The sequence below is a fragment of the Syngnathoides biaculeatus genome, chromosome 7, assembly GCF_019802595.1.
Source record: "Syngnathoides biaculeatus isolate LvHL_M chromosome 7, ASM1980259v1, whole genome shotgun sequence".
NCBI lineage: Eukaryota > Metazoa > Chordata > Actinopteri > Syngnathiformes > Syngnathidae > Syngnathoides > Syngnathoides biaculeatus.
The window spans coordinates 3,459,393-3,484,032 of NC_084646.1; the positions used below are offsets into that span (position 1 = coordinate 3,459,393).

The 24,640-nt window shown below is 42.5% G+C and overlaps 1 protein-coding gene across 4 annotated transcripts in view; it reads left to right on the forward strand.

Moving 5' to 3' along the window:
* Positions 1 to 727: 727 nt before the first annotated feature.
* Positions 728 to 24,640, forward strand: part of tpm4a (tropomyosin 4a) — a 31,461-nt gene continuing 7,548 nt past the window's right edge. Inside the window, exons 1-4 of one of the 4 annotated variants that reach the window (XM_061824875.1) lie at positions 728 to 847; positions 1,035 to 1,266; positions 4,451 to 4,576; positions 23,962 to 24,095. In XM_061824875.1, coding sequence (XP_061680859.1) covers positions 1,153 to 1,266; positions 4,451 to 4,576; positions 23,962 to 24,095 — 374 coding nt within the window. In that variant the 5' untranslated portion in view covers positions 728 to 847; positions 1,035 to 1,152. The other 3 variants (XM_061824874.1, XM_061824877.1, XM_061824876.1) reach the window with 3 other exon arrangements.

The following is a 24,640-nucleotide window of genomic DNA, read 5'->3' on the forward strand; positions in this document are numbered from 1 at the left end:
TTTTTGTCACACGCTGACAACCCTGCGGCTTATGCAATGATGTGGTTAATTTATGCATTTTTTTCTAACGGCCGCCAGGTGCGCTCGAGCAGAAAAGGTAAGAGTGAGAGAGGTGCAATATATGCGTCGAGGAAGATGCAGGTTTAATGTAACTTTGTGCTTTGTGCATGAATAAAATAAGCATGAACAGATCCTCATCATGGAAAATGCAAGAAGAAATGCACATGACGCAACTTTCAATTTAAAAGCAATCGAGGTGGCTGTCAAAGAAGGAAACAGAGCTGCTGCACGTAAATCTGGCATAAATCAATCGATTGGTGAGACGCTAGAAACGGCAGCTGGAAGAACTGGAGCAACGTAAAAAGAGGAAAAAAAACTTTCAGAGGTAGTAAAAGCAGGTGGCCTGAACCGTGTTGCTCCTGTGTTACTGCCTCGTCTCAGGCACTGTTTGGAAAGAAAAGCCAAGATATATTTGTAATACTTTGGAAACTCTTTTTGTGTACCGTCTTTCTTTGTAAATATCTCGTGTTTCAATGTGGGCACATGCGGCTTATAGACAGGTGCTGCTTATGTATGTACAAGATGTTTTTTTTTTCCTTTAAAAATGTACTGGGTGAGGCTTATACTCAGGTGCAGCTTACAGTCCAGAAATAACGGTACCTAGAATATGTTCTTCCTCCTCCCTCTCTCTTCCTCCTCTTTATATGCTCTTGTTAGGTGGTTAAATGCGGCTCGCTCGCACTCCTCCACATTTCCCCGTGAAAGCGCAGCAACCCAAATAAGGACATCATGCACGGGTGAAGACCAAGGGAGCTGAGCAGACCACTCCTTAATGGAACGGCCTTGGGTGAGTGCTTTGATAGTGGTGAAGTGTGAAATAGTGATAAGTTGGGACGGAGTAAGTCCAGAGTGGCGAGTGGAGAGAAGGGGATGGAGGGATGAGAGGAGGAGAATTGGAGGACCTGTGGGCAGGTTCTGTTGCACCCATATAGAGCTCAACGCTCCATCTTCCCTGTTTCTCTCCTCCACTCCAGCTCTAACCTCCTTCACCACACCGACCCACAAGGACCCTCCTCACATCCTGAACCAAGCAAAGACTTTGGAAGAAACGGTTTATCACCCCACCAAGCGGGATCCGAGCAAGCAGCCACCATGGAGGCCATCAAGAAGAAGATGCAGATGCTAAAACTGGACAAGGAGAACGCCATCGACAGGGCGGAGCAGGCGGAGACGGACAAGAAGGCGGCTGAGGACAAATGTAAACAGGTGGGGGTGTGAAGACGAGGACACACAGACCATTATTAATACGAATATAAATTGCATTAGAAAATAAGGTTAAATGCAAAAAAATATTTGCTTATTACGCATACTACAACAAAATGAACACGCTGTTTGCCAATCGCATTATCATGTCATATGTTTTCCCAGGGCACTCGTTGCTAAGCGGAATTTATACGGCTGGATAAGAGACACATCAGGAATAGGAAGTCAGACAGACAAATATTAAGGAAATGACTCCATATCAGTAGCTGGAATGTCAAGGAGTGAATCTATCCAAAATGAGAAATAACTTGTCCGAAAATCGCTGTTATCAAGTGGGGAAAAAAATGTTCATGCAAAATAATAAAGTCACTTGTAGTTTAAACAATACTTTGATGAGCTGCAAATGTTGGGACCACCTGGGAACGAACACATTTTTATATTCTGCATTCAAAGTATTCATATACTGGAAAGTCATTGTTGATGCAAAAGCCAACGGAGCTCAGAGGAGATCTTCTGGAAGCACTTTTCTCGTGTATTTACATTCCCCAGTGTTCATTTACTCTATTGCATGTCTTGGCATCGGCCTAACGGCGAAGAGCAACCCACTTACTGCGGCCAGGATAAACAACGATACCTCATAAAAGTACTCTCGATCCCACTTCTGCTTAATGTAAGATATCCAATAGAAGCACAAGACTGACGAGGGCCAAAGCAAAGAATCCGAGTCTATTTGACACGTAGAGGCGACACCGAGCAAACCCCATAAGTATTTAATTGTCACAGGGCAACAATAACATCTGTGTTGACTTTAAAAGGGTGCCTGCCTGCTCGCTGATAACAACCCTAATATTGGACGCTGAAGTGGAAACTGATTGTGTGCTATAAGAGGAACACTTATCGTCGTGTGTGTGGGAGGGGGGAGGACCTCAACAACTACTATTTAAATGTACACCACATATCTAGTTGCCGTATGACCATTTCTTTCTTAGTTCATTGTCAAAAGATATTGGGCTGATCCGTGCGCTCATACATACATACTTCTTCTTCTTTTCCTTTCGGCTTGTCGCGATTAGGGGTCGCCACAGTGTGTCATCTTTATCCATTTAAGCCTGTCTCATGAATCTTCCTCTCTGACACCCACTGTCCTCATGTCCTCCCTCACAACATCCATCAACCTTTTCATTGGTTTTCCTCGCAAGCTCCATCCTCAGCACTCTCGTCTCTGGACATGTCCAAACGATCTAAGTCTGCTCTTTCTAAACTTGTCTCTCAAACATCCAACTTTGTCTGTCCCTCTCTAATAAGCTCATTTCTAATCATATCCAACTTGGTCACTCCAAGCGAGAACCTCAACATCTTCATTTCGGCTACGTCCAGTTCTGCTTCCTGTTGTTTCTTCAATGCCGCCGTCTTTAATCCGTACATCATGGCCGGCCTCACCACTGTTTTATAAACTTTGCCCTTCATCCTAGCGGAGACTCTTCTGTCACATAGAACACCAGACACCTTCCGCCAACTGTTCCAACCAGCTTGGACCCGTTTCTTCACTTCCTTACTCCACTCACCTTTGCTCTGTATTGTTGACCCCAAGTATTTGAAGTCATCCACGCTCGCTATCTCTTCTCCCTAGAGATCCACTCCTCCTCCACCGCCCCTCACATTCATGCACATATATTCTGTTTTACTACAGCTAATCTTCATTCCTCTCCTGTCCAGCGCGTGCCTCCATCTTTAAAAATTTTCCTCCGGCTGCTCTCTGCTTTCACTCCAGATCACAATATCATCTGCGAAAATCATAGTCAAAGGGGATTCCAGTCTCACCTCATCTGTCAGCCTATCCATTACTACCACAAACAGGAAGGGGCTCAGCGCGGATCTCTGATGCTGTCCCACCTCCACCTTATATTCTTTTGACATACATGTATACATACCTCAAAATTGGATTTGGATTTATGACAATTTTCTCCAGCCATTGAGCCGTTAGCGCAACCGCTTACCCTCATTATTTTCATGGGTGTACTGTAGCCCATCCTAGCTGACCTTGAGCAGGAGGCAAGAGCACACACCGGAATGGTCACCAGACAATTGTTGGGTTGCATTCACGTGATAATCGCCGCCATTTCTACAGACAAGCTAGGCGTTGCAGATGACATCACCATGGCAACGTCCACAGACCCATCTGTAAGCGGCGAGCGGCGGATGTTTTCTGCCTACTTTAATCCACCGATGATGTCGCCAAAGCTAGATATGTACAGAAGATCAAACTCTGTGAAGATATCGATTCGTATACTTTCCACAACGACGTACTTTCAAAGGATCTGAAAGACTTCCCTTGAGTAGAATATCCGGACACTAGAAATACACATTCTTACCGCTTATAAAATGATCAGACCAAATTTTCAAATAACCATTTGCTTTGTGTACTCGACCTTCGTTCAGATCTGCACGTCATTTATTTGCAAGCCACTTTTGTTGCCATTTTTTTTCGATAACTCCATTGTATCTTCTCCTTCATGCAATCTAATCTTTGGAACACGGGAAAAATCTCTTCCCGATGTCTCTGTTTCTGCGATTTCCACACCCGTAGACGCAACAAAATTCTGGCATGATGACGACGGACAGCTGACTGCTTGCCTGCAACAATGGCGGTCAAGTACCCGGATGAACAAGCGTGACGTCACGTGCAACCAAGCCATTGCATGGCACGCATAGCTAAACATACACATTCACACCTATGGACAATTCAGACTCTTCAATTAACGTAACATGCATGTTTCTGGAAGACGGGAGGAAACCGGAGTACCCGGGGAAAACTCACACAGACGCAGGGAGACCATGCTAACTCCAGGGCACAGGCTGGATTTGAACCCTGAACCTCAGAACTGGGAGCTGGATGTGCTAAGAGACAATGCTGAGACAATTTTAGTGTTGATCAATTTATTGACACCTATTTTGCAATTGGTGGCAGCACATCGGCGTCGTTGAATATGAGTTTGGATGATTGTTCGTCTGTATTATGCCCAGTAATTAGCCGGAAACAACTGCAGGGTGTACCCTGCCTCTCACCCAAAGTCAGCTGGGATTGGCTCCAGCTCAAAGCAACAGTCGCGATGACAAGCATCACTGAAAATGGATGGAGGATTTTTAAAAATGATTCCATCTAATCATATTCTCTATTTATCTATAGCTGGAAGAAGAGCTACTTGACCTCCAGAAGAAGATGAAGCAGACAGAGGATGAACTGGACAAGTTCTCTGAGGGCCTGAAGGATGCTCAGGAAAAACTGGAATTGTCTGAGAAGAAAGCTGCCGATGTAAGCCAACACACACACACACACACACACACACACACACACACTATATACAAAGCGGGGGTCAAATAACTTTCACATCACTCACTTTCCCTTCTCGTTAATAACTCACTGAATCCACACTGGGCTCACGGCAAAGCTCAATTGAGCATTGTGAAGCCTGCTATTCCGCAGCTGGACTCTGTGGAAGTAAGAGGCAGCTGTAGCTTCACTTTGATCCGTACGAATGCTTTAGAGCTCTTCAGATATGCATTCCTGTGCAGCCACTCCTGAAAGATGAGCGTTCACTTACCAAGACACACAGACACACACAAACCACAAAAACGCTTCACAGTTTTCCGACACGTATGCTCTTCTACTCCCTACAAAAGTCAAAGTAAGTTGCAGAGGACATATTCATCACCATCCATCCATTTTTTTCAATTTCTTTGGGTCCAAGCAGGAAAGCTCACAACTAGGGCCCCTTCCAAGCTAGCATGTCCCAGGTCTCCCCGTCGGCCTCGACCCTATTGGCCATGCTCTGAAAAGCTCCCCATGGAAGCATCCATAAGGAATTAGAACTGGATTTCTCGTCATGGATCACCATTTTGACATTGTGGAAGGGTTTAGATATTGCCTAAAGCAAGGGTCACCCACCTTTCTGAAAGTGTGAGCTCCTTCTTCAGTACTGATTAATGCAAAGGGCTAACACTTTGATACACACAGCTGAAAAAACAAATTTGTCTGACATTGATGACCTCTGCTTTGGAGCTTTGTTGTTCAGGGCTTTGTAGGTATACCCTAACCGAGGTTTTCCCGAGGGAAATGCGTCCAATCGGTTCAAACTAGGAGTGATTCAGAAAACCTCTGTGAAGAAAAAAAGAAAACTTTTTTTTTTTTTAATGAATACTGGGCACCACTAACGCCAGGCTCACTGGCAAGCGCCTTGTAGCTGTGCCTTTACCAATGGGAGCTTCATCAGACTACTGCCCTCAACTGGAATTACAGGCGTAAACCTCCTTGACGGGCCAGTTTCTGGCTAAATATTCAATGCCTCTTGCAATTTAGGATAAACTAAATTGTGTTTTGGTTTGGGATTTGACCAAAATGGTGACGAAGTTCCGACATTCCCCATTCAACACATGAGCTGCCACCACACTTGGCTTTCTCATCTATACCAGTATGACTTATTTTCTAAAAGGACAATAGTGGTAAGAATAAGAATATTTACTTGAGATTATCCTTAAGCACGGTAAACTGGATGGGAAATGATGTACAGCATGTCTTTGCTGAAGTCAAGCGAGATGGACCCCAGCATAACCACGACCCACGTATGTCATATTTTAATCTTCCACAAAACTCCTAGACTTATATTTTAATGTCACGAGTTACAGTCATTCACGTATGACTACGGCGTAAACACTTTGGAGAAAGAACCGTAGTAGACACTGCATTGCATTGTTTTGAGTGCAGTTGGAGGATATCCCAGGGAAATGCGGTGTAGCAGGAAACACAAAAGAAAGGGAAGTGTGTCAGTGAGTCACCCCAGATCAAGCTCCTGTCCTATTTAAATAAACTAGAGAAGAGTTCTAAGAGCTCTTAGTTCCCGTTGTTTTTCAAGAGCCATTCAAAGCTATTTGTACTCTCTCAAATGTCCTGGAACTAAATCTCTCTGTCTCACTTATTATTAGAGGCAGCAGTCATTCCAGGCTAATGACTTAATATTTCTGCCTTTAAAAAGATTACAATGCTGTGTTTTGATTGGAATTTATTATTTAATGTGTTGTAATGTTGGAATATTGGATGGAGCTGTAGTACCCTGAAAAAACCCATGCAAGCATGTGGGGCGGGGGTGGGGTGGGGCCTGCAAACTTCACACATGAAGTCTGTGTCGGGTTTGTGCTGGAACCCTGAGACTCAAAAAGGGTGATTCAGACGTACTAACGATTAGGTCACTGTTCTGCCTCCAGACACCAGCGTTTTGGATATTGCTTCAACATTAAGGGCAGGTCGAAACTAGTCACCTTGAGCAAGAGTCCATTCAGTTGTGCAAGTGTACCGAATGGTGTGTCCGATGAGTGAAGACGCCGTTCAAATGCGGGGAATCGTGTGAGTCAAGCAGTCGTGCGTTCGTTCGCTCCACCGAAGCCGCTGATCCACAGATCAGTAGCACAAAAGGATTGAGAGAAGGAAAGACACGGTGGCACCATGGAGACACAGTTCAGCTAATGGTAAAAGCAGTAAAAACACTTCTTTAGGACGCTGTGGTGGGAGAGGAGGAGAAGAGTTTGTGGGGGCTCCTCTGGAATGTCAGGAATGCAGCTAAGGCAAACAACAACAACAAAAAAAATGTCAGCAGTCCTGTCTCCAATAAAATCTTCGCTTCTAGCATTTCCGTTGCAAATCAGACGGAGTAGCGGACAAGGTTGCCGGTTCTCCTCACGCTCGGCAGTGAAGACAGCGGAGATTTGTTTGGCTCCAAGGCCAGAGAAGCCGCCCTCTTCATTTACACAATTGACGCATCATAAAAAAAAGCAAGCAATTTCTATAGAGAAGTTCATAATTGAGCAGCGAGGACAGACCTACATGCATCACTTTCAATCCATCTATTCAGTTTTTGCCTTGTCGGTCAGTCGGTCTTTGAAGCGACACAATTAAATGAAAGGTTTCCAGAGGAAGGGACAAGTCCTCTTTGGGTTTTTTTTGTTGTACTTGAGGTACTTGAAAAAAACTCAAGTATTTATTTCAACCGTATGTGGCACAAAAATGAACTGCATTCAAAAAGCGTTGAAAGATGTGCGACTGAGGACATTTTGAAAATGTTCATCAGGCAGAAATACATTTTGTTCACTTCAAATATGAAGGAGTTCATGACCTTTGCTTAATTGAAAGCATTCAAGAGCAACACCGGCACTATTAGGCACTGTTAAATCATTCATTATGTTTTGCATTGTGTTATTTTGCTAGCTCTTGATTATTATGTGTTATCGTAAGCAAATACTTGAATTTTTAAAGGGTTTGTCAAAGAAATATTGTTCTTTTTTTATGGACTAAAAGTACAGACGGGGTTATGGTAAAATTAGCCAGCTGTGGGTTATGACTACAGACATTTGGATACAAAGGAGACAACATCTGCTTCTCGGAAAGTCGTCTCATATTCTCCATAGAAGTCTCCATTGAAACCACAAAATGTCACTAAATTTGTTGCTTGTCACTTGTATGGAAAAACATCACTAAAGGGGTAAAGAAGTCACTAAATATAGTCGCAAAATTGCTAAGTAGCCCAAATTGAGTAGTCGCTCACTTTGTTGCGACGGCCTCGGTTTGACCTACTGTTGTCACAGTACTGAATGCTGAATAACGTCTGAGATCTTTTATTGGACACATCTGAACTCTGATTGGTAAAAAAAACTGGCCCATTCCTAATAGAGTTCAAGTTACATCGTCCTGCACAACTAATGGACCTTTCCGACCTGTCAATCACTCATACAATAATAGCCAATCAGATAGCCGCATTGTCTTAAACCCTGGCTTGACACGCCCCTCTCGCAGTATTGTCCCACTAGCAATGCTGGTGGTCAGTAGCATGCGCTTGGAAAATTTAATGGTATGAAGAAAATGGTCCTCAGATGCGCTTGGGGAACGTTCAATTCTGATGAAAGATAACCTGCTAGGTTACAAGGGGCCCGCTTGATTCATTTTCCAAAGCTTAAAACATGGTTGACGAAGTGTCTACGATGGATTAAGGCTTGCAGAAGAGCACATGTACAATTAAACGTGGACAATATCGACAAACACAAGGCTTTATGTTCGAAGGTAAGAGAGGGAGAAGTATCTTTGAGTTTGATTGAATTATTATCAGTGCTTTATACATAGCAGGAGAACAACTTTCACTTTGTTAGCTGACCTGCTGAATGAAGTGTGTCATGTTTTATGCCGAAGAGTAGGGATACGTAAATGCAACAGAAATGTCTATTTGCCGATTTGTATCACATCGGACATCCATTACGAGTCAAGTCAAATGCATACACCCACTCACTTCTAAAGACTACAATGATATTAGTCCTGATCTTTCCAAGTAAAAAGTACTCACCCTGCTTGACATGCGCAGTACGATTCCACTATTTTATCCTGTTTGATTTCAGTCTGAAGTTTGTGAGGCGTCACCGTCCAAAATCTTAATTCCATGTACATATCCTCACGTGAAATAGTTGAGACATCTCTGTAGAACTCTCTTGGACAAGTCTGACGCATTTGGCAAAAAAAAAAAACATACCCCAATATTATCTGGAATACGCGATAGAAAATCGACTTCAAACATTTTATGTTCAATCGCCATTTTGAAAGGTCGCCATCGGAAGGGTCCATTATGAAGGACCTGGGTAGATAGACATGACAGCAAACAGGTTGGAATCTGATTAGACAACAACAAAAATAAATATAACATCCTCAACATGCATTGAAGAGAGTGCAGTCAGGAGAACCAAACGGACAATTTTACTCTTACTAATAATTCAATTTAAGTTGATAGAGTTTCGCCCAGTAGCAAAGGCCAACGACTAGTTGTACAACACAGTATTTTGTACGACACGTTGTACATCCGGTCATTTTAATTTCCAATCTGACATTGAAGTGAACACGAGCAGTCGCGGGTGATCAACTTGAACGCACCCTTAAGGCCCCGCCCCCCCGTGACCTCCCCATCCAATCACGTGTCTCCTCCTCTGGCCTCCACAGAGCGCCTCTCTCCTCCACTCAGCCTTTCTTTATCCTCACAAGTACCGCGGACCAAAGAACTGCCACATTCCCGAGGAGGACCCAATTTCCTTTTTTTTTTCTCCCCCCCCTCCCCACGCCTTTCAAATTTCATTGATTCTTCAGCAACAACCACAAAAAAAAAGATATTCGGGGGACCACTTGAACATTCCTATTTCCTGGTTTAATAACGCGTTTTCGTTGAACGTCTCCGTTGTCGGGACGGACGGACCTTGACTCGCTCATTCAAATATTCTACTCGGGTTTTTAATTTTTTTTTTAAGTAGTTTTTTTTAAAGCAAGTAAGACTAATACAAGCAGGCTAGTTGAAGCCACTTTTTTTAAAATTATTATTTGGCATCGTTTTCCCCCTCCCGTTCACGTGTGGTGTAAAGTTAAGGCATAAAAAAAAAAATCGATCGACAATGGCAGGTTTGAACTCTTTGGATGCTGTCAAGAGGAAGATTCAGTGTTTGCAGCAGCAGGCAGACGACGCCGAAGACCGGGCTCAGGTCCTGCAGAGGGAGCTGGACAGCGAACGAGAGCTCCGGGAGAAAGTGAGACAATTAAGTTCTTGTATTAACCATCTCGGTGCACGCGTTCATGTCTGCAGTAAGTGTGGTTATTTTATTTTTTTTAGCTGATGATGTTATTACTCGCTGGTATCGGTGTGGTTCCGTTATTCGGGCATCGCAGTCGTAGAATAAAAGCGAAGAATAAAGCTGTGCCATTCATTGGTCGGCCACAATGCAAGGCGTTGGTCTTTTTCGGGGTGGAGAAAGAAAAGTTTGGATTCCTGCGGGTCTTTGCGCATGCGCGGTGCGGCTCCATGACCAGTCTAAAACTCCCCAAAAATCAATTTTTAGCAATCTGAATTGTTTTCAACAGAACTTCATGGCGACATCATTAAATGGACCCGTGGATTGTATACGCTTTATTTGAAAGAAAAATGGATCTTACGAGCATCACAATCCTATATTCTAAGAAACTTTAAACTTAAAAGATGTTAACATGGCAGATTTTTTTTTCTCCTCAATATCTGTGGCTATCACGTGTACAATTTAAATAAAAAAATAAATCTGCAGTATTATGGACACCTCAAAATTAATAGTGGTATTAAGGATGCAATTGCGAGTATAAATATTAACATTTTAGTGCTTGCTGATACCAAGTACCAATACTTAAGAATACCATTATGTCTTGAAATTGCAATGAAAGTACTTTTATTTGATAGAAATATTGTTCAAAGGACAACTTTAACAATTTTTTTTTTAGGAAATTTTCACTGATGTAACTCTTTTCAGGACTGACATTTTAACCTTCAACTGCATGTTTTTCAGACGATTTTGCAACACATCTCACTTAAATGTAGCCTGTGACACAATTCAAATGAGTTTTAAAATACAACTGTAGCAGGACAATGGAAATTTTTACATGGTAAAATTTTTAATCTGCCAAAAAATGTCCTCCATGCTTACCTTTGTTAGGCTGGTGAAGCGGTATCGCTGTCATAGTATTGGAGCATTTTACAAGTCATATATTAGAGCATTGTTCACCATTGAAATGATTTGTAATGCCATTAATCTGTTCCAGCGTCCTAAAAAAAAATTATATTAGTAGGCCATATGTGTTTTGGACATTTGGCTTTAAGGGCCCTGGCCTAGTGAGTGACAACTAGTGCTTGAGTCGGGTTGGTTGGGTTAGTTTATTGTAAGTGTGAGTTTTTGACCTACTTATGAGCGTTGTCATTTGAGTGTTTGGCTGTTTTTCCATTCAATAAAAAAATGTATCGGCAACTGTGACTCTACTTTCCCACATGCAAAGATATTACAGTACCTGTGGACTGAAGCCTGAAGGCTGTAATTTGAATCAGAGTCTGGTAAATCAACATTTGGATACATTAGAGTAGCTAGCAGTGACTACATCATAGTTCAATGCTTCGGGGGTTTAATGTTGACTCTGGCCTTCCTGTGTGGTCTTTTCATGTGCGTGGGTTTTCTCCCGGTACTCTGGCTTCCTCACACATCCCCCGGAACACGTCAGTTTGAATAACGGCTCTCAATTGTCCATAAGTGTAAAACTGTGATGTGGGAATGGTGGTTTGTCGATTTGTCACCCAAGGTTAGCTGCTGGATTTGCTCAGCTCACGCTCGATCCTCGTGAGGACATGCGTTTAGAGAAAATGGATGAACAATAGAGTTAAAATGGACTCCTACTGTTAAACAGGGTTAGGGTTCGACTCAGTCAGAAGACATGGACTTTAATGTTTACTTGTAATCATCTCTTGGTATGAGCCTACACTGACATGACAACTTTCGTAAATGCTTACTCAATAAAGACAGTCAACTGTGTCGCAATGAGTCAGTCTTCTATTTTTTTTTATGTGCCACCTGCCACTCTCACATAAGGGGTATTCGAAGTCCACAGTGGAAGAGTCCGGACAATGGAATCGCTTAGCAAGCACGCTCGGGTAACAGTCTTGTTTCATTTATGACATTTTGCACCGTAGGGATACGGCGTGTGGAGAGATTCAAGGTGAGTGGAAGGGTAAGGTTGGGCTCTAAAGAGATAAAAGATGACGTGACGAGAGAGACTGCTTGGCCTTATTTTCTTCAAACTCTGCATGATTTAATCTGTGCACCTTCTAAATTGGCAACATTGCAACTAATACGTAAGTGAATTGAATTTCCCTTCGGGACTATAGCTCAGGGTGGCAAGGTGGCGCAGTTCAGTCCCCGCCTGTGTGAAGTTTGCATGTTCTCCCCATCCCTGCGTGGGTTTTCTCCAGGCACCCCGGTTTCCTCCCACATACCAAAAATATCCATTGATTGGACAGGGGGGAGACCTGGTCACATTGCCCCTAGGTGTGATTGTGAGTCCGACTGTTATCTGTCTTCATGTGCCCTGTGATTGGCTGGCAACCAGTTCAGGGTGTACCCTGCCTCCTGCCTGATGATAGCTGGGATTGGCTCCAGCACTCCTGGCACACTCGTGAGGATAAGTGGCTAAGAAAATGAATGGATGGACGACAGGTCAGGGCGGCAAGGTGGCGTAGCTGGAAAGAGTTGGCCTCACAGTTCTGAGGACCTGGGTTCAATCCGGGCCCCACCTGTATGGAGTTTGCATGTTCTTCCTGTGCTTGCATGGGTTTTCTCCAGGTACTCCGGTTTCCTGCCACTTTCCAAAAACATGCATTCATTGGATACTCTAAATTGCCCCTAGGTGTGATTGTGTGTGCGACTGTCATCTGTCTCCATGTGACCTGTGATTGTCTGGCAACCAATTCAGGATGTACCATACCTCCTGCCTGATGATAGCTGGGATTGACTCCAGCACTCCCAGCACACTCTTGAGGATAAGCGGCCAAGAAAACGGATGGATCTATGGACTATAGGTTGGTGGAATGGTGGACAATTGTTTAAAGTGACAGCCTCACAGTTCTGAGGACCAGGATTCAAATACCAGCCCCGCCTATGTGTGGTTTTCATTTTCTCTCTCTGTACTCACTTTTTGTCAGTCAGTACTTAAGAGAGACTTCAAGTTCTCATAATGTTCTGAACTCCTTTTTCTGAAAGAGGACTTTGGTGATGTGAAACTGGGTGTACAAATCCCGAGAGCCTATGCTGCTTGTAGCCCAACTTGCAATTTTTTGATAGTAATAATTTATCAGAATCAAATAGCAAACATTACTGTACTGTATCTACAATTTCAGTTTCAGTCATTTCTCTTCACCGTCGCGCTTCTTTATAAAGTTGAATTGAGCCCCACGCCTGTTGTGTGGCAGAGTGCTGCACTCGCATATGTGAATAATTAGGACAACCTGGAGTTATTCCTTGGCACAAAAGTACTTTCATTGGAGCTCAGGGAGATCAAAAGAGGAGCATTGCTGAATGCGTTCGTGTAATGAATCATTGTTTCACAACGTGGACGCAAGAGACACACAGCCTGCATTTCTGGCTAAAAATGAAAAGTACTGGGGTTTGTTATTTTGGATTTCAGTGGTTTCAGGCTCTTTGGACGTGTCACTCTGTCGTAGCGCAGGGTTGGTTGTGTGTTTGTTTTGTTCTTGTGTACTAGAGGAGTTTACTATAAGTTCTTTACATAAACTGTTTATTGGCTGGTTTATGGATCAACAGACCAGACTTACTCGCTCCCCCCCTGCTTTTTTTTGTACTTAAAACTGCAATTTGTTTACCATGAAGCATGCATGCTTGAGAAACCTTGGCTGCCCTGCCCAGGATGTTGACTGCCAAATCTGGCCTTCACTTCCTGTCCCTGTGGGTCCAGTCTCACAGGAAGATGAAGTGTATGCAACGCACTGCGGGTTCAGTGGACAAAAAAAAAAAACCTCATCCATTCATTTAAACTCTTGTACTCTCTCCCTCTCTCTGATCCTCCATTTAACAAAAAAAAAATGATGCAGCAACTGGAAAGATGAAGTTCTATTCCACACATTCATCTTCCCTCTTCAACGCTTGGCAACGACTCTACCCATAATACGCCTTGACTGCCAGCAGTCAGGCTTGAAATCTGGTTGTGTTGTGCCAGTAGTGATGAACGCAGCTGTCACACTAGAGCGCCTGGTGGCTTCTTCGAGCCGACGGATGGTTCTGGTTAAGCGGGGTGAAGTCATTTTTTTAGTAGATGATCAGGTTTTGTGCACTTTGTAATCTTTTGAGGAGTATGTTACTTTTTTTAATGTTTGTAAAGACAACTAAGTGACAATTTCTTGACAGTGGCATGTTCAGATCGCAGAGATGTCAGGGTAAGGCGGTATCAGTGAGGAACCTTTGACATTTTAATTTCCTTGTACCTTGTTCTTACCGCCAATTTACTGTTTTATTGTTAAGTTGCCGTTTCTCTATTGCCTGGTCACGACAGTACAATATCATTACCCGAACACTGATTCCACAGTTGAATATATTCCACTCTGTGACCTTCTTTGACTTCCAGTTTGATGAAATGTAAATTCTCTGTCAGAGTAGGTAGCTAACCGCTAACCAATGAACCGGCCGGTTGTTAGTGGCGCCCACTCAATGTCGCAAGCTACAGGTGGTCTCAAATACACGACATCGATCACAGAAGATCCAGCAGAAAGGGAAACAAACAAAACAGGAAGTATAACCGTAGTCAAATAAAACCACCGACTTAACAGAACCCACACTTATGCTCAGTCATCCATGAGGAATAGCCAAAGATACAGCGAAAAATGCGCCAACTTAATCATTTGGAGGTTCTAGCCAGATTCCAAGTTAAGGGCATTCAAAAGTTAAGGGTTCCATGGTTTTATGGTGTTTTTAAAAAGTATTTCAATTGGAAGGGATGAGATGAATTCTGTGGTCCCGTACATTCTTGCTCAGTATTGCAACAATTCCAGTTATTTGTCACTCTCCATCATTTACGCCCAAGAATATGCAGAACTGAGTCGAAGAATGCAAGTGTTTTCCATTATAAGCATTATTTTCCTCGCTGTCTGGCGTGTATAAATTGAAGTTGTCATCCCCTCTGCTGCAGTGGGCTTCTGCTTCTCTCACACTCGACAGTCTGTGGAAAGAATGACTTCCTGGTTGCTCTGTTTTCTTTAGAATTCCAAATATAATGCATATCGGTTCCGTATCGTCAGCGCCGGGCATTCTAGGGAACACTCCCACGTCGGTGGCTTTGTGGCAGAGAGATAATTACGTGATTATGCCGACCGAGACTGTGCGATTTAGTTGAAATGATTGTTCAGTCTGTGCCAGCAAATGCCAGATTTACTCCTAAACTTTAAGGTGTTTTTTGGCCGACCAAATTGATTGAGTGACTCCATATATTTAAAGTGGCATAATATATTTAATAATAGAAATGTATACTGTAATTCCTGGCCTACAAAGTGCACCTGGTTATAAGCTTCAACCAGTACATTTGTAAAGGAAATACCATTTACATGCATGGGCTGCAGCTGTGTAAAAGCCGCAGATGCCCATATTGAATTTGACTTTGAAACATGAGATATTTACAAAGAAAGACGTTACACATAGTTCAACACTAGCGCCGAAGTGCTAACGCTAGCGCTGCGCTAACAGGGTCGGTTACAAAAAAAAAACATACTGTTAAAAATCACTGAGACACGACAGTAACATGCTAGCGCAGCGCTATAATGGCGGGACCGGTAAAAGTCACTTCCTCTGCACATATATTCCACTGGTCTCACTCTTACCTTTTCCGCTCGAGTGCCCCCTCGCGGCCGTGAGAAAAAAATGCACAAATTAGCCGCATCACCACATAAACCGCAGGGCTGAAAGAGTGTGGAAAAAAGTCGCAGTGTATAGGCCGGAAATTACGGTAATTACAAAGCAATGAACAAACAAATTGCAGAGTTGCTGTATCAAATACTGTACATGTTTTCAACAAGTAACAGAGTGGAATCCTGGTGCCTTGTCTGCAGATATAGTATCAGTTCATAATGCAAAATCATGGCAGTGATAAGGTTTACTCATGGTACATCAAAAACCTAGAGCACAAAATAGAATTCAAAGATCAGGACTGAAATACATTTTGTTGCATAGCTTACAAAACACTACAAAATAATAATAAAACTGCTTACAATGTTCCAAAGCCCAACATGTTCAAATCACCTAGCAATAGTATTTATACAGTGCCCAAAAGTGGCTTGTAAAATGTTTTGCTGGGATGTTTACTTGACCAGTGGACACTTAAAAACCCTAACCTCTATTTATGGACACACCAAACAGTATAAAGTTGTTTTCCTGCAATGCGACACAAGAGACTGACGTTAGTCTGAATTCAACTTTGAAATCGTCTCAAAGATCAATTGTAGGAGAAACAATGTTTATCCAAATTACTGTAATTCCCGCCTACATAGCATACCTGGTAATAAGCCTCCCCCCAGTACATTTGTAAAGGAAATACCATTTGGTACATACATACGCCGTAGCTCTGTAAAAGCTGCAAGTGCCCATATTGAAACACGAGATATTTACAAAGAAAGACGGTTCACAGAGAGTTGAACGCTAGCGCCGCACTAACAGGGCCGGTTAAAAAAAAACATACTGTTAAAAATCACTGAGACAGCGCAGTGGTAACAGGGCCGGACCATCAATTCCTCGGCACATATATTCCACCGGTCTCAGTCATACCTTTTTCGCGCGAGTGGCCCCTTGCGGGTGTTAGAAAAAATGCACAAATTATCCGCATCACCACACAAACCACAGGGTTGAAAGCGTGCGAAAAAAGTCGCGGCTTATAGGCCGGAAATTACGATAAATGTATGGGCAAACATTCCATTCAAGGAGCTGTGAATGATTGAATGTGAGGCTCATGTTAACCTTTGTGGCGAGAACAAATAAATGTACAGACTAACTCCAAACTAAGACTTGTGCGATATGCTAACATTGAGCACAACATTGTGTTGTATGACAGCAACTCCCCGGTGTGTTTGGCTTTCAAGGTTCCACTGTACTCGTCTATATTCCCATATTGGTTAGGGAACCGTTGTATCAAGAATAACCTCCACAGAACCACAGTGGCGTTATGTCGCTCATTAGCCCACTGCCCTGGAATCGGCTCGTAATTAGATTCCGCTCTGACTTGGCCTTGATTTTCTTTGTAAAAGTCTCTTCGGTGCTGTGTTTCTGTAAACTTTAATGTCAGTCCCGATGAGCTGAATCATCTCGAAATGACAAATTAGCTTGCAGACAATAATGATTTTCAGGAAATATTAGCTTCTTGCTCGGCCACTGGGGTTGATGTGCGTCTTATTAAATGTGCAATACTGCTCCAGTTTAACTTATTTTTTTCTCTAAGGAAAGATACTTCTTTTACAGCTGTAAAGTACAGAGTGAGTGCTGAGACTATGGTGTCATTTAAGGGGGGGGACTCTCTCGTAAAGGAAATGTAAAACTGTTGGGCAGCTGACTCATGTCATTGTTGAGTGCAGTTTTATAGAATACGAGAATACACTAAAGCGTCATTCGTACTGGAAGGGGTGAACAGTAACAGCACACATGAAGAATTTAGCATAAACATATGTGTTCAGTGGGACCTTGACTTACAAGTGACCCAAATTACAAGATTTTTTAGAGTTATAAGCAGTTGGTAGATTTATTTATTTGTTTGTTTTTCTTGATTGACTTCAATAATGAGCAAACTTCATTTATGCTTCTGGTACATTGCTTTACAATGCAGTGCTAGTTTTCATAACATAACAAATACACATTTTGGTGGTTTTTTTTTGTTTGTTTTTTTTGTCGGTCTGGAACAGATTAATGGTAGATGAATTATTTCAGTAGGGAAAATTGATTTGCTGTTTGAGTCAACTGAGGTAACTTGGTCAAATGTAACTCATAAGTCAATGTACCACAATAATACTTGTAATAACTGAGATGTGTACATTGTAACTGTACATGAATAAGTAATATTAAAAATGTGGATGCAGAGGTGGGAACAGTAGCTAAATATTGTACTCAAGCAAGAGGACTGTTACTTGAAAAAAGATAAGTGATATGGATGATGAATAAAAAGTAAAAAGTACTCCTAAAAAATACTTGAGTGAGAATGAAGTCAGTTAAAAATACTACTCAAATACAGTACTGAGTAAATGGTGACTAAACTGATTTTTATTTTTAGAAATCAGAGCACAAACATCAAATAAAATATAAATAACTGAATAAAGTGTGTGTGTGTGTGTGTGTGTGTGTGTGTTGTGTGTGTGTGTGTGTGCGCGCGCGCGCGCACATGCATGAAGGCTCAGATTGTTTTAGTTTTACAGTTGTGGATGACCATGAAATGGGGCTAATGTGGGCTAATGTGCATGTGCCAAAACAAAAACATCTGCAATTTATCGCAAGCTGTTTCCTCAGGTTGGAAATGGACAGGTTTATCCATGTTTGGGCAGACAGTTCCAGACGAATACAGTACTACAATGCATGAAAACTGTTGTATTTAGTCATATGAAATGTAATCACAGTCGCATGTCGCTGCCTTCTAAGAGTGTGCTATTATACAGATGCGAAAGTAAACAAAAGCAGAATTAATACTCAGAACAGTTAATATGGTAACAGTCATCTCAATATGAAGTTCTTTTGGTCTTTGCCGGAAGTGATTGAATTGTGGGCAAAGCTGTCATTTAATCTTGAAACAATATTCGTTGTCCTCAATGGATTCCCCCTCCTCTGGTTTAGGGGGGAAACCTGTTCACATTAATACGGTTGCACCAATTTGGTACCTCAACCTGGTTGTCCATTCTTTGTGTTGGCGATCCGGCATGTAACATGACAACCTACGCTTAGCTGGGCATCATTCTAGCTAGTTCCTAGGGTTAGGGTTAGGGTCTGTGTTTTACAGGCGGTCCCTTCATTCGAATCAGTGCTTGTACTGTGTATGTCTGGAAGCGCGTTAATGCGTCTAGTCTAGTTGACCTTAAGCTCATGAAAAGCCCGTTTGTTTGTACTTCAGCGTTCGTCGTTGAACACAATTCAGGAAGTAGTAGGTCATTTCTGTTATTTCAGGTTCCACCCAAGTTCTGTTCTCTTGAGCCAGATGTGCTGTCGACAGATGTCAGCCCGTTCAAAGTAGATTTGACAATGTTGAGCCGATTTAGTGCTTTTCATTCACCCCGCGGTGGGTGAGGTTTTCCCCTCTTATCAGCCGCTAACTGTTTTAACACACTTCGACTCTGATTCCGCGAACATTTCCTGCCTGTACTCCGTAGCCTCCCCCCCCCCCCCCCCCGCAGCAGTACAGCAGACTCTAGGACTCTGGGGGCGGGGTGGTAGAATGGTAAGGTGGAAAGACTTTCCAACCAATTAAAACAGCAAAGCGACAATGCGGATAAATTGTATTGCTTTCAAAAGGAAACCATGCATTCATTCTCCAGCTGACCCAGTGACAGGCTGACGCCACTCTTACGTTACCCCTAAATGGAGCGGTGCATAATAGGTACCAATGTGGTCCAGATTTTGGGTTTTTTTCTCAGAACTGTAGTCAGTTCCATATGTCCTTCCTCAAATTCTGGCCGCCCCATTTTGGATACTTTTTTTCTGGTGACAATGTTTGTATCCTAGCTGCTTTGCTGTTTGCAGACGTCAGGTCAGGATCTTTGAGGGTCCGTGATTTTGAGCAATAGCCAAGATCCCAACATTGTCAAAAGTCACACGCCTTTCGTCAAATTTAAGAAGTAGATTACCGTATTTTCCGCACTATAAGGCGCACCTAAAAGCCTTTAATTTTCTCAAAAGCCCACGGTGCGCCTTATAGTCCGGTGAGCCTTATATATGGATCAATATTGAGCCTTTAGTGCAGCGCCATCTAATGAGTGCATAACGTAACCCCAGCCTCTTCTGTAGTGTCTATTCTAGTCTCCTTATAATGTGGTGCGCCTTATATATTAAGTTTTTTTTTTTTTTTAGATAGGCCATTCATTGGGGGTGGCCTTATAATGCGGTTCGCCTTATAGTGCGGAAAATACTGTACATTTTTTCTCTCTCAGAATTGAAGGTTTACCCATTTTGCAAACCACTAATTCTGTTGAGAGCTGTGGTTGTTTATGGAGACTGTCGCAGCCGACCATTGGAAAATGGAGGGCGACACTAATTTGTTTTATACGGTCAAGAAGGCTTTTCCTACAAACCTCTTCTGTAAATAGTCTTTTAACCTCATTTTATTCAGTTAAGGCGATTGAGAACAGTTTCTTATTTACAGTGCTGACCTGAGGCAAGCAGAGTAAAAAAAGCAAAATAAAAATAAATAATAATCAAATACAACAAACTGCCAGTGTGATAGTTTCGTAATACATTACATCATAGGACATGATGAATAAAACGTTCATGATTACCGTAATTCCCGGCCTACCGAGCACACCTGGTTATAAGCCTCAACCAGTACATTTGTAAGGGAAATAACATTTGGTACATACATACACTGTGGCTGTGTAAAAGCCGCAAGTGCCCACATTGAAACACAAGATATTTACAAAGAAAGACGGTATACAAAGGGTTTAACGCTAGCGCGTTATAATGCTAATGCTAGAGCCATGCTAACAGGGCCGGTTGGGAAAAAAAAAAAAAACATACCAGTAAAAATCACAGAGACACGGGAGTAACAAGCTAGCGTAGCGCTAACAGGGCCAGACTGGTAAAAGTCACTTCCTCGGCACATATATTCCACCGCTCTCACGCTTACCTTTTCCACTCGAGTGCCCCCTTCCGGCCGGTAGAAAAAAATGCACAAATTAGCCGCATCACCGCATAAAGCGCAGGGTTGAAAGCCTGTGGAAAAAAGTCAGGGCTTATAGGCCGGAAATTATGGTAAGTACTGCACTTAACCTATCCAGGTTCATTTATAAAGCACTTGTAGTACAACCCAGAGCTTGACACGGCATAACCTAAACAAATAAATAAGACACACACAGAGCAACGAACAATACATTTTCTGATTTTACGACTGTGTTGGCGTCGGTATGCGACACAATGGTGTGTTCTGCTTTTTGTACAAGTCCGGTTACGTCGCCACCACTGGAACAGTACTACGTCATAAACCGAGTTCCCCCTGCACATGAGAAAATCCAGATGGTGGGATACAAGTTTGTGGGGTCAAGGTCAATTGTATTTTTAATAGCCAAATTGGACTAAGATTATTGTCAATTAACCCGAGCTCTTTACTGAGCTCACCAACCTCTCTGCAATGCTTCCTTTTTGTCTTTTTTATTTCACCACATGTGGAAAACAAATGACCCGGCCACCGCTGATCCAAGTGGAAAGCCCTCGTGCTCGGCGTGGATCCGACTTCTGGACAGCATGACGAGTTTAATGAGTGACTGACCTACTAACTTGTGCCCTGCAGCTGAACACAGAATCATTTTTGTCTAAGAAACTACCAGCTACTATCCTTTCGGAAACTGAAGTACATTTTTAGTGCTTGAGGTTTTGATAAGTGGCAATTTCTGGAAGCATATAAAAGCCAGTAAATGGATGAATTTGTGGAATTGTAGAATTGCAACTCAAATTTTCAACCCCTTCAACACTGGACATCTAAGAGGAAATTCCAATATAGTTGTATGTTTGTTTTTTGTTTGTTTTTTTTCCCCCCATCTCCTGCCTTTGTTTTGCAAAGAGACAGATTAGGGGGAAACACCCCAATTGTGCATGCCAAGTTACTGGAAAATGACTTGCAATCTTCAGATATTACAGAAAGAATTTAGGTTTTGTCAGGTCTTATTTATTACAGGGATTGTCCTGTCAGGGAGATGTCCACTGAAGACCCCCCCCCCCCTCCCCAAAAGCCAAATAACTGTTCATTTTTAATGAAATTGGATAGTCTAAATGTTCTGAGCTATCATATTGAACAGGATCATTTTTTAGCGGAGATTTTTTTTTTATTTTTTTTTATTTTTGATATACCGTGTAACCTTGGAGTTGGGGCATACTGTAATTGGTTCTTGTGAATGCATAAACTCAAAGCAAGTTAAATGTGTATCATTTTCCTTTTTGGTTGGGCACGTACTCTGTGTTGAGGTGAGTCTGAGAGTCAATATGTGCCACCAGGATTTGAATTTGAAATGCCACAGAAAACTGGATTTGGATTTGAAATGTAAAGTGATCACATTTTCAATAGTTGAATTTCAGTGTAACATTTCAATGGTAACAATAGAACTGGCTACAATTTGCTGTCTGAAATCCAACCGGCGACAACTCGCAGTCTAAAATTCAGCGCCTGTGCCACCAGGTAGGGTTACTTCAGGTCAGAACCGAACAGCCAGCCAATCCAGTTACGCTCTCTTAGTATGTGACGTCATGTGACTAACAAAGCGTAACTGCGATTGGCTGGGTGTTCGGTTCTGACCCGATGTAACCCTCCCTGGTGGCACAGATGGTGAATTTTAGACAGCGAATTGTAGCTGGGTGAAAAGTTGGAAAGTTACACTGAACTATAACAATTGAAAATATGATCACTTTATATTTCAAATTCAAATTCTGTTTTCTCTGTCATTTCAAATTCTAATCCTGATGGCGCATATTTACTTCCATACCCCCAGCTTGTCAATGCAGGGAGCAGCAGAATGGACATTCAATTGACCTGTGACAAAAATTGTTTATTCCTTATTGTTTTTTCTCATTTAAAAAGGAATATTTCGGGGGGGGGGGCTGGAACAGATAAATGCCATTTGCATTACTTTCAACATGTGAAGACAGTCAGAACTTTATTTACCAGGGTGAGAGTTGACAAATACTTCTGATTCATAATGATAACCCTACCATGATGTAGGACATTTGTGTCCTGATGAAGTCAGTATCCACCACTCCATCTTTCTTATATAGTATTTGTCCCCACGAGGCTTGCGGCTAGACTGGGGCCTCTCTGTTGAAGCTGACTTTGGGTGAAAGAACGGACACACCCCGGACTTATCAGTTAATTACGAGAAAGACAAATGAGCATTTCCATTCACATTCACACCAACAGGCAATCAAGAGCCTTCAATCTACACAAGATTTTGGGAATGCGTGAGGATGCCGGAGATCCTTCATTATGTATTAATTCATAAGTATCAAATTCAAGTCCTGGTGGCACATATTTACTTCCAAAGGTGATCAGGAGATCCTCCTACTGATACTAAGTATGCCAAAAATGAAGACCTGCAATATGCTGGGGGCGGCATATTTATTACCAATTCACCAATGTGTTCAGTCCAATGCGCAGTGTTGATCAGGAATAAAAATGCTATCAATGAATTAAACCTGACACCAACCAACCACAAACACAGGAGATTTTCAGTGAACTACTGAAGTAAGGTAACAAAAAAATTTGTGAACGCCACCATGGATGCTCTGTTACTCAGCTTGTCCTTGTTTAGACAGAAAACAAGTTGACTGAGTCAAGGATATCTTTACTGGTTACAGCCTAGTAGTGTACAGTACAGGTACTCCATTTTGCTTCAATCGCTTCAGCTTCACACAATCTGTATTAATAGTCATATTGGTGGGGTGGGGCACGACGGATCAGCTGGAAAGCGTCGGTCTCACAGTTCTGAGGTCCCAGGTTCAATCCCGGACCCGCCTGTGTGGAGTTTCCCTGTTCTCCCCGTGTTTCCTCCGGGCACTCCGGTTTCCTCCCACCTCCCAAAAACACGCAACATTAATTAGACCCACTAAATTGCCCCTAGGTGTGATTGTGAGCACCGCTGTTTGTCTCGATGTGCCCGGCGATAGGCTGGCAACCAGTTCAGGGTGTACCCCGCCCCCTGCCCGTGGACAGCTGGGTTAGGCTCCAGCACTCCCCGCGACCTTTGTGAGGATAAGCAGTTAAGAAAATGGATGGATGGATTCAGAGGGGGGAATTGAATTTCGAAATAACAGATTTAATCAAACTTTGGAATCTTTTCATCCACTTTTTGATGTGGAGTTATATTGGCGTAGTGAATTTCTATGGCTTTAAATTATTGTGCTTTCTGGAGATTAAAAATCAAGGTATAGACTCTTCTTTTTGTTGTTTGTTAGTCCTTACCAAGCAGTGGAGTTTGGTTTTTTTTTTCAACCCCGTTTGTGCTATTTCCCCTTCTTCCTGTTTAATATCGGCGGGGGGAAGGGTGTTCCATCTTGTCTGAGTTAAAGCTGAATGAATGACTAAATGTATCTTCCCCCTCTCCTGCGGTTTTTCAGGCAGAGGGTGATGTCGCCGCTCTGAACCGTCGCATCCAGCTGGTGGAGGAGGAGTTGGACCGGGCCCAGGAGAGGCTGGCCACAGCGCTGCAAAAACTGGAGGAGGCCGAGAAGGCTGCAGATGAGAGCGAGAGGTTAGTTGGTTTCTCTGTACAACACATGCAGTTCATGTGTGGCGGCATGCTGCTTCTTTCACGTTTCCTATTATCCTCGAATCAATACACGCCACTGAAAATACGAAGAAAGAGATATCGCGACATATCGGTGAATTTATCCCCTAATGTGATACTTCCTCTTCTTGTACAATTATTATTATTGGCAAAGTATTGCAATAGAAAAGATAGCTTGTCAGTACAAAAGTGTAAACATAGTGTGTGTCTGTGTCCAGATTTTCAAAATGTATTCAACTATGAATATTTATTCCAGAGTTTATTAGCTGTACTTTTACTGGGGGGGGGGAACAAAATTTTAAGTTGTACTGTTATACATCGGTTGGTTGGTAGGTGTCAATAATTCATATATTTCACATCAGAAGTTTGCTGTATTAAAATATCTGTCAGTTGGGAGTCTGGTCTGGTGGACTGAGGTGTACTTTACATAATTAAGGTTGGTAGCACACGTTAGCGAAAACCTCAACACAAACCGGCTTGTTACAAAATCTTCTTTTAAAAATTTTTAT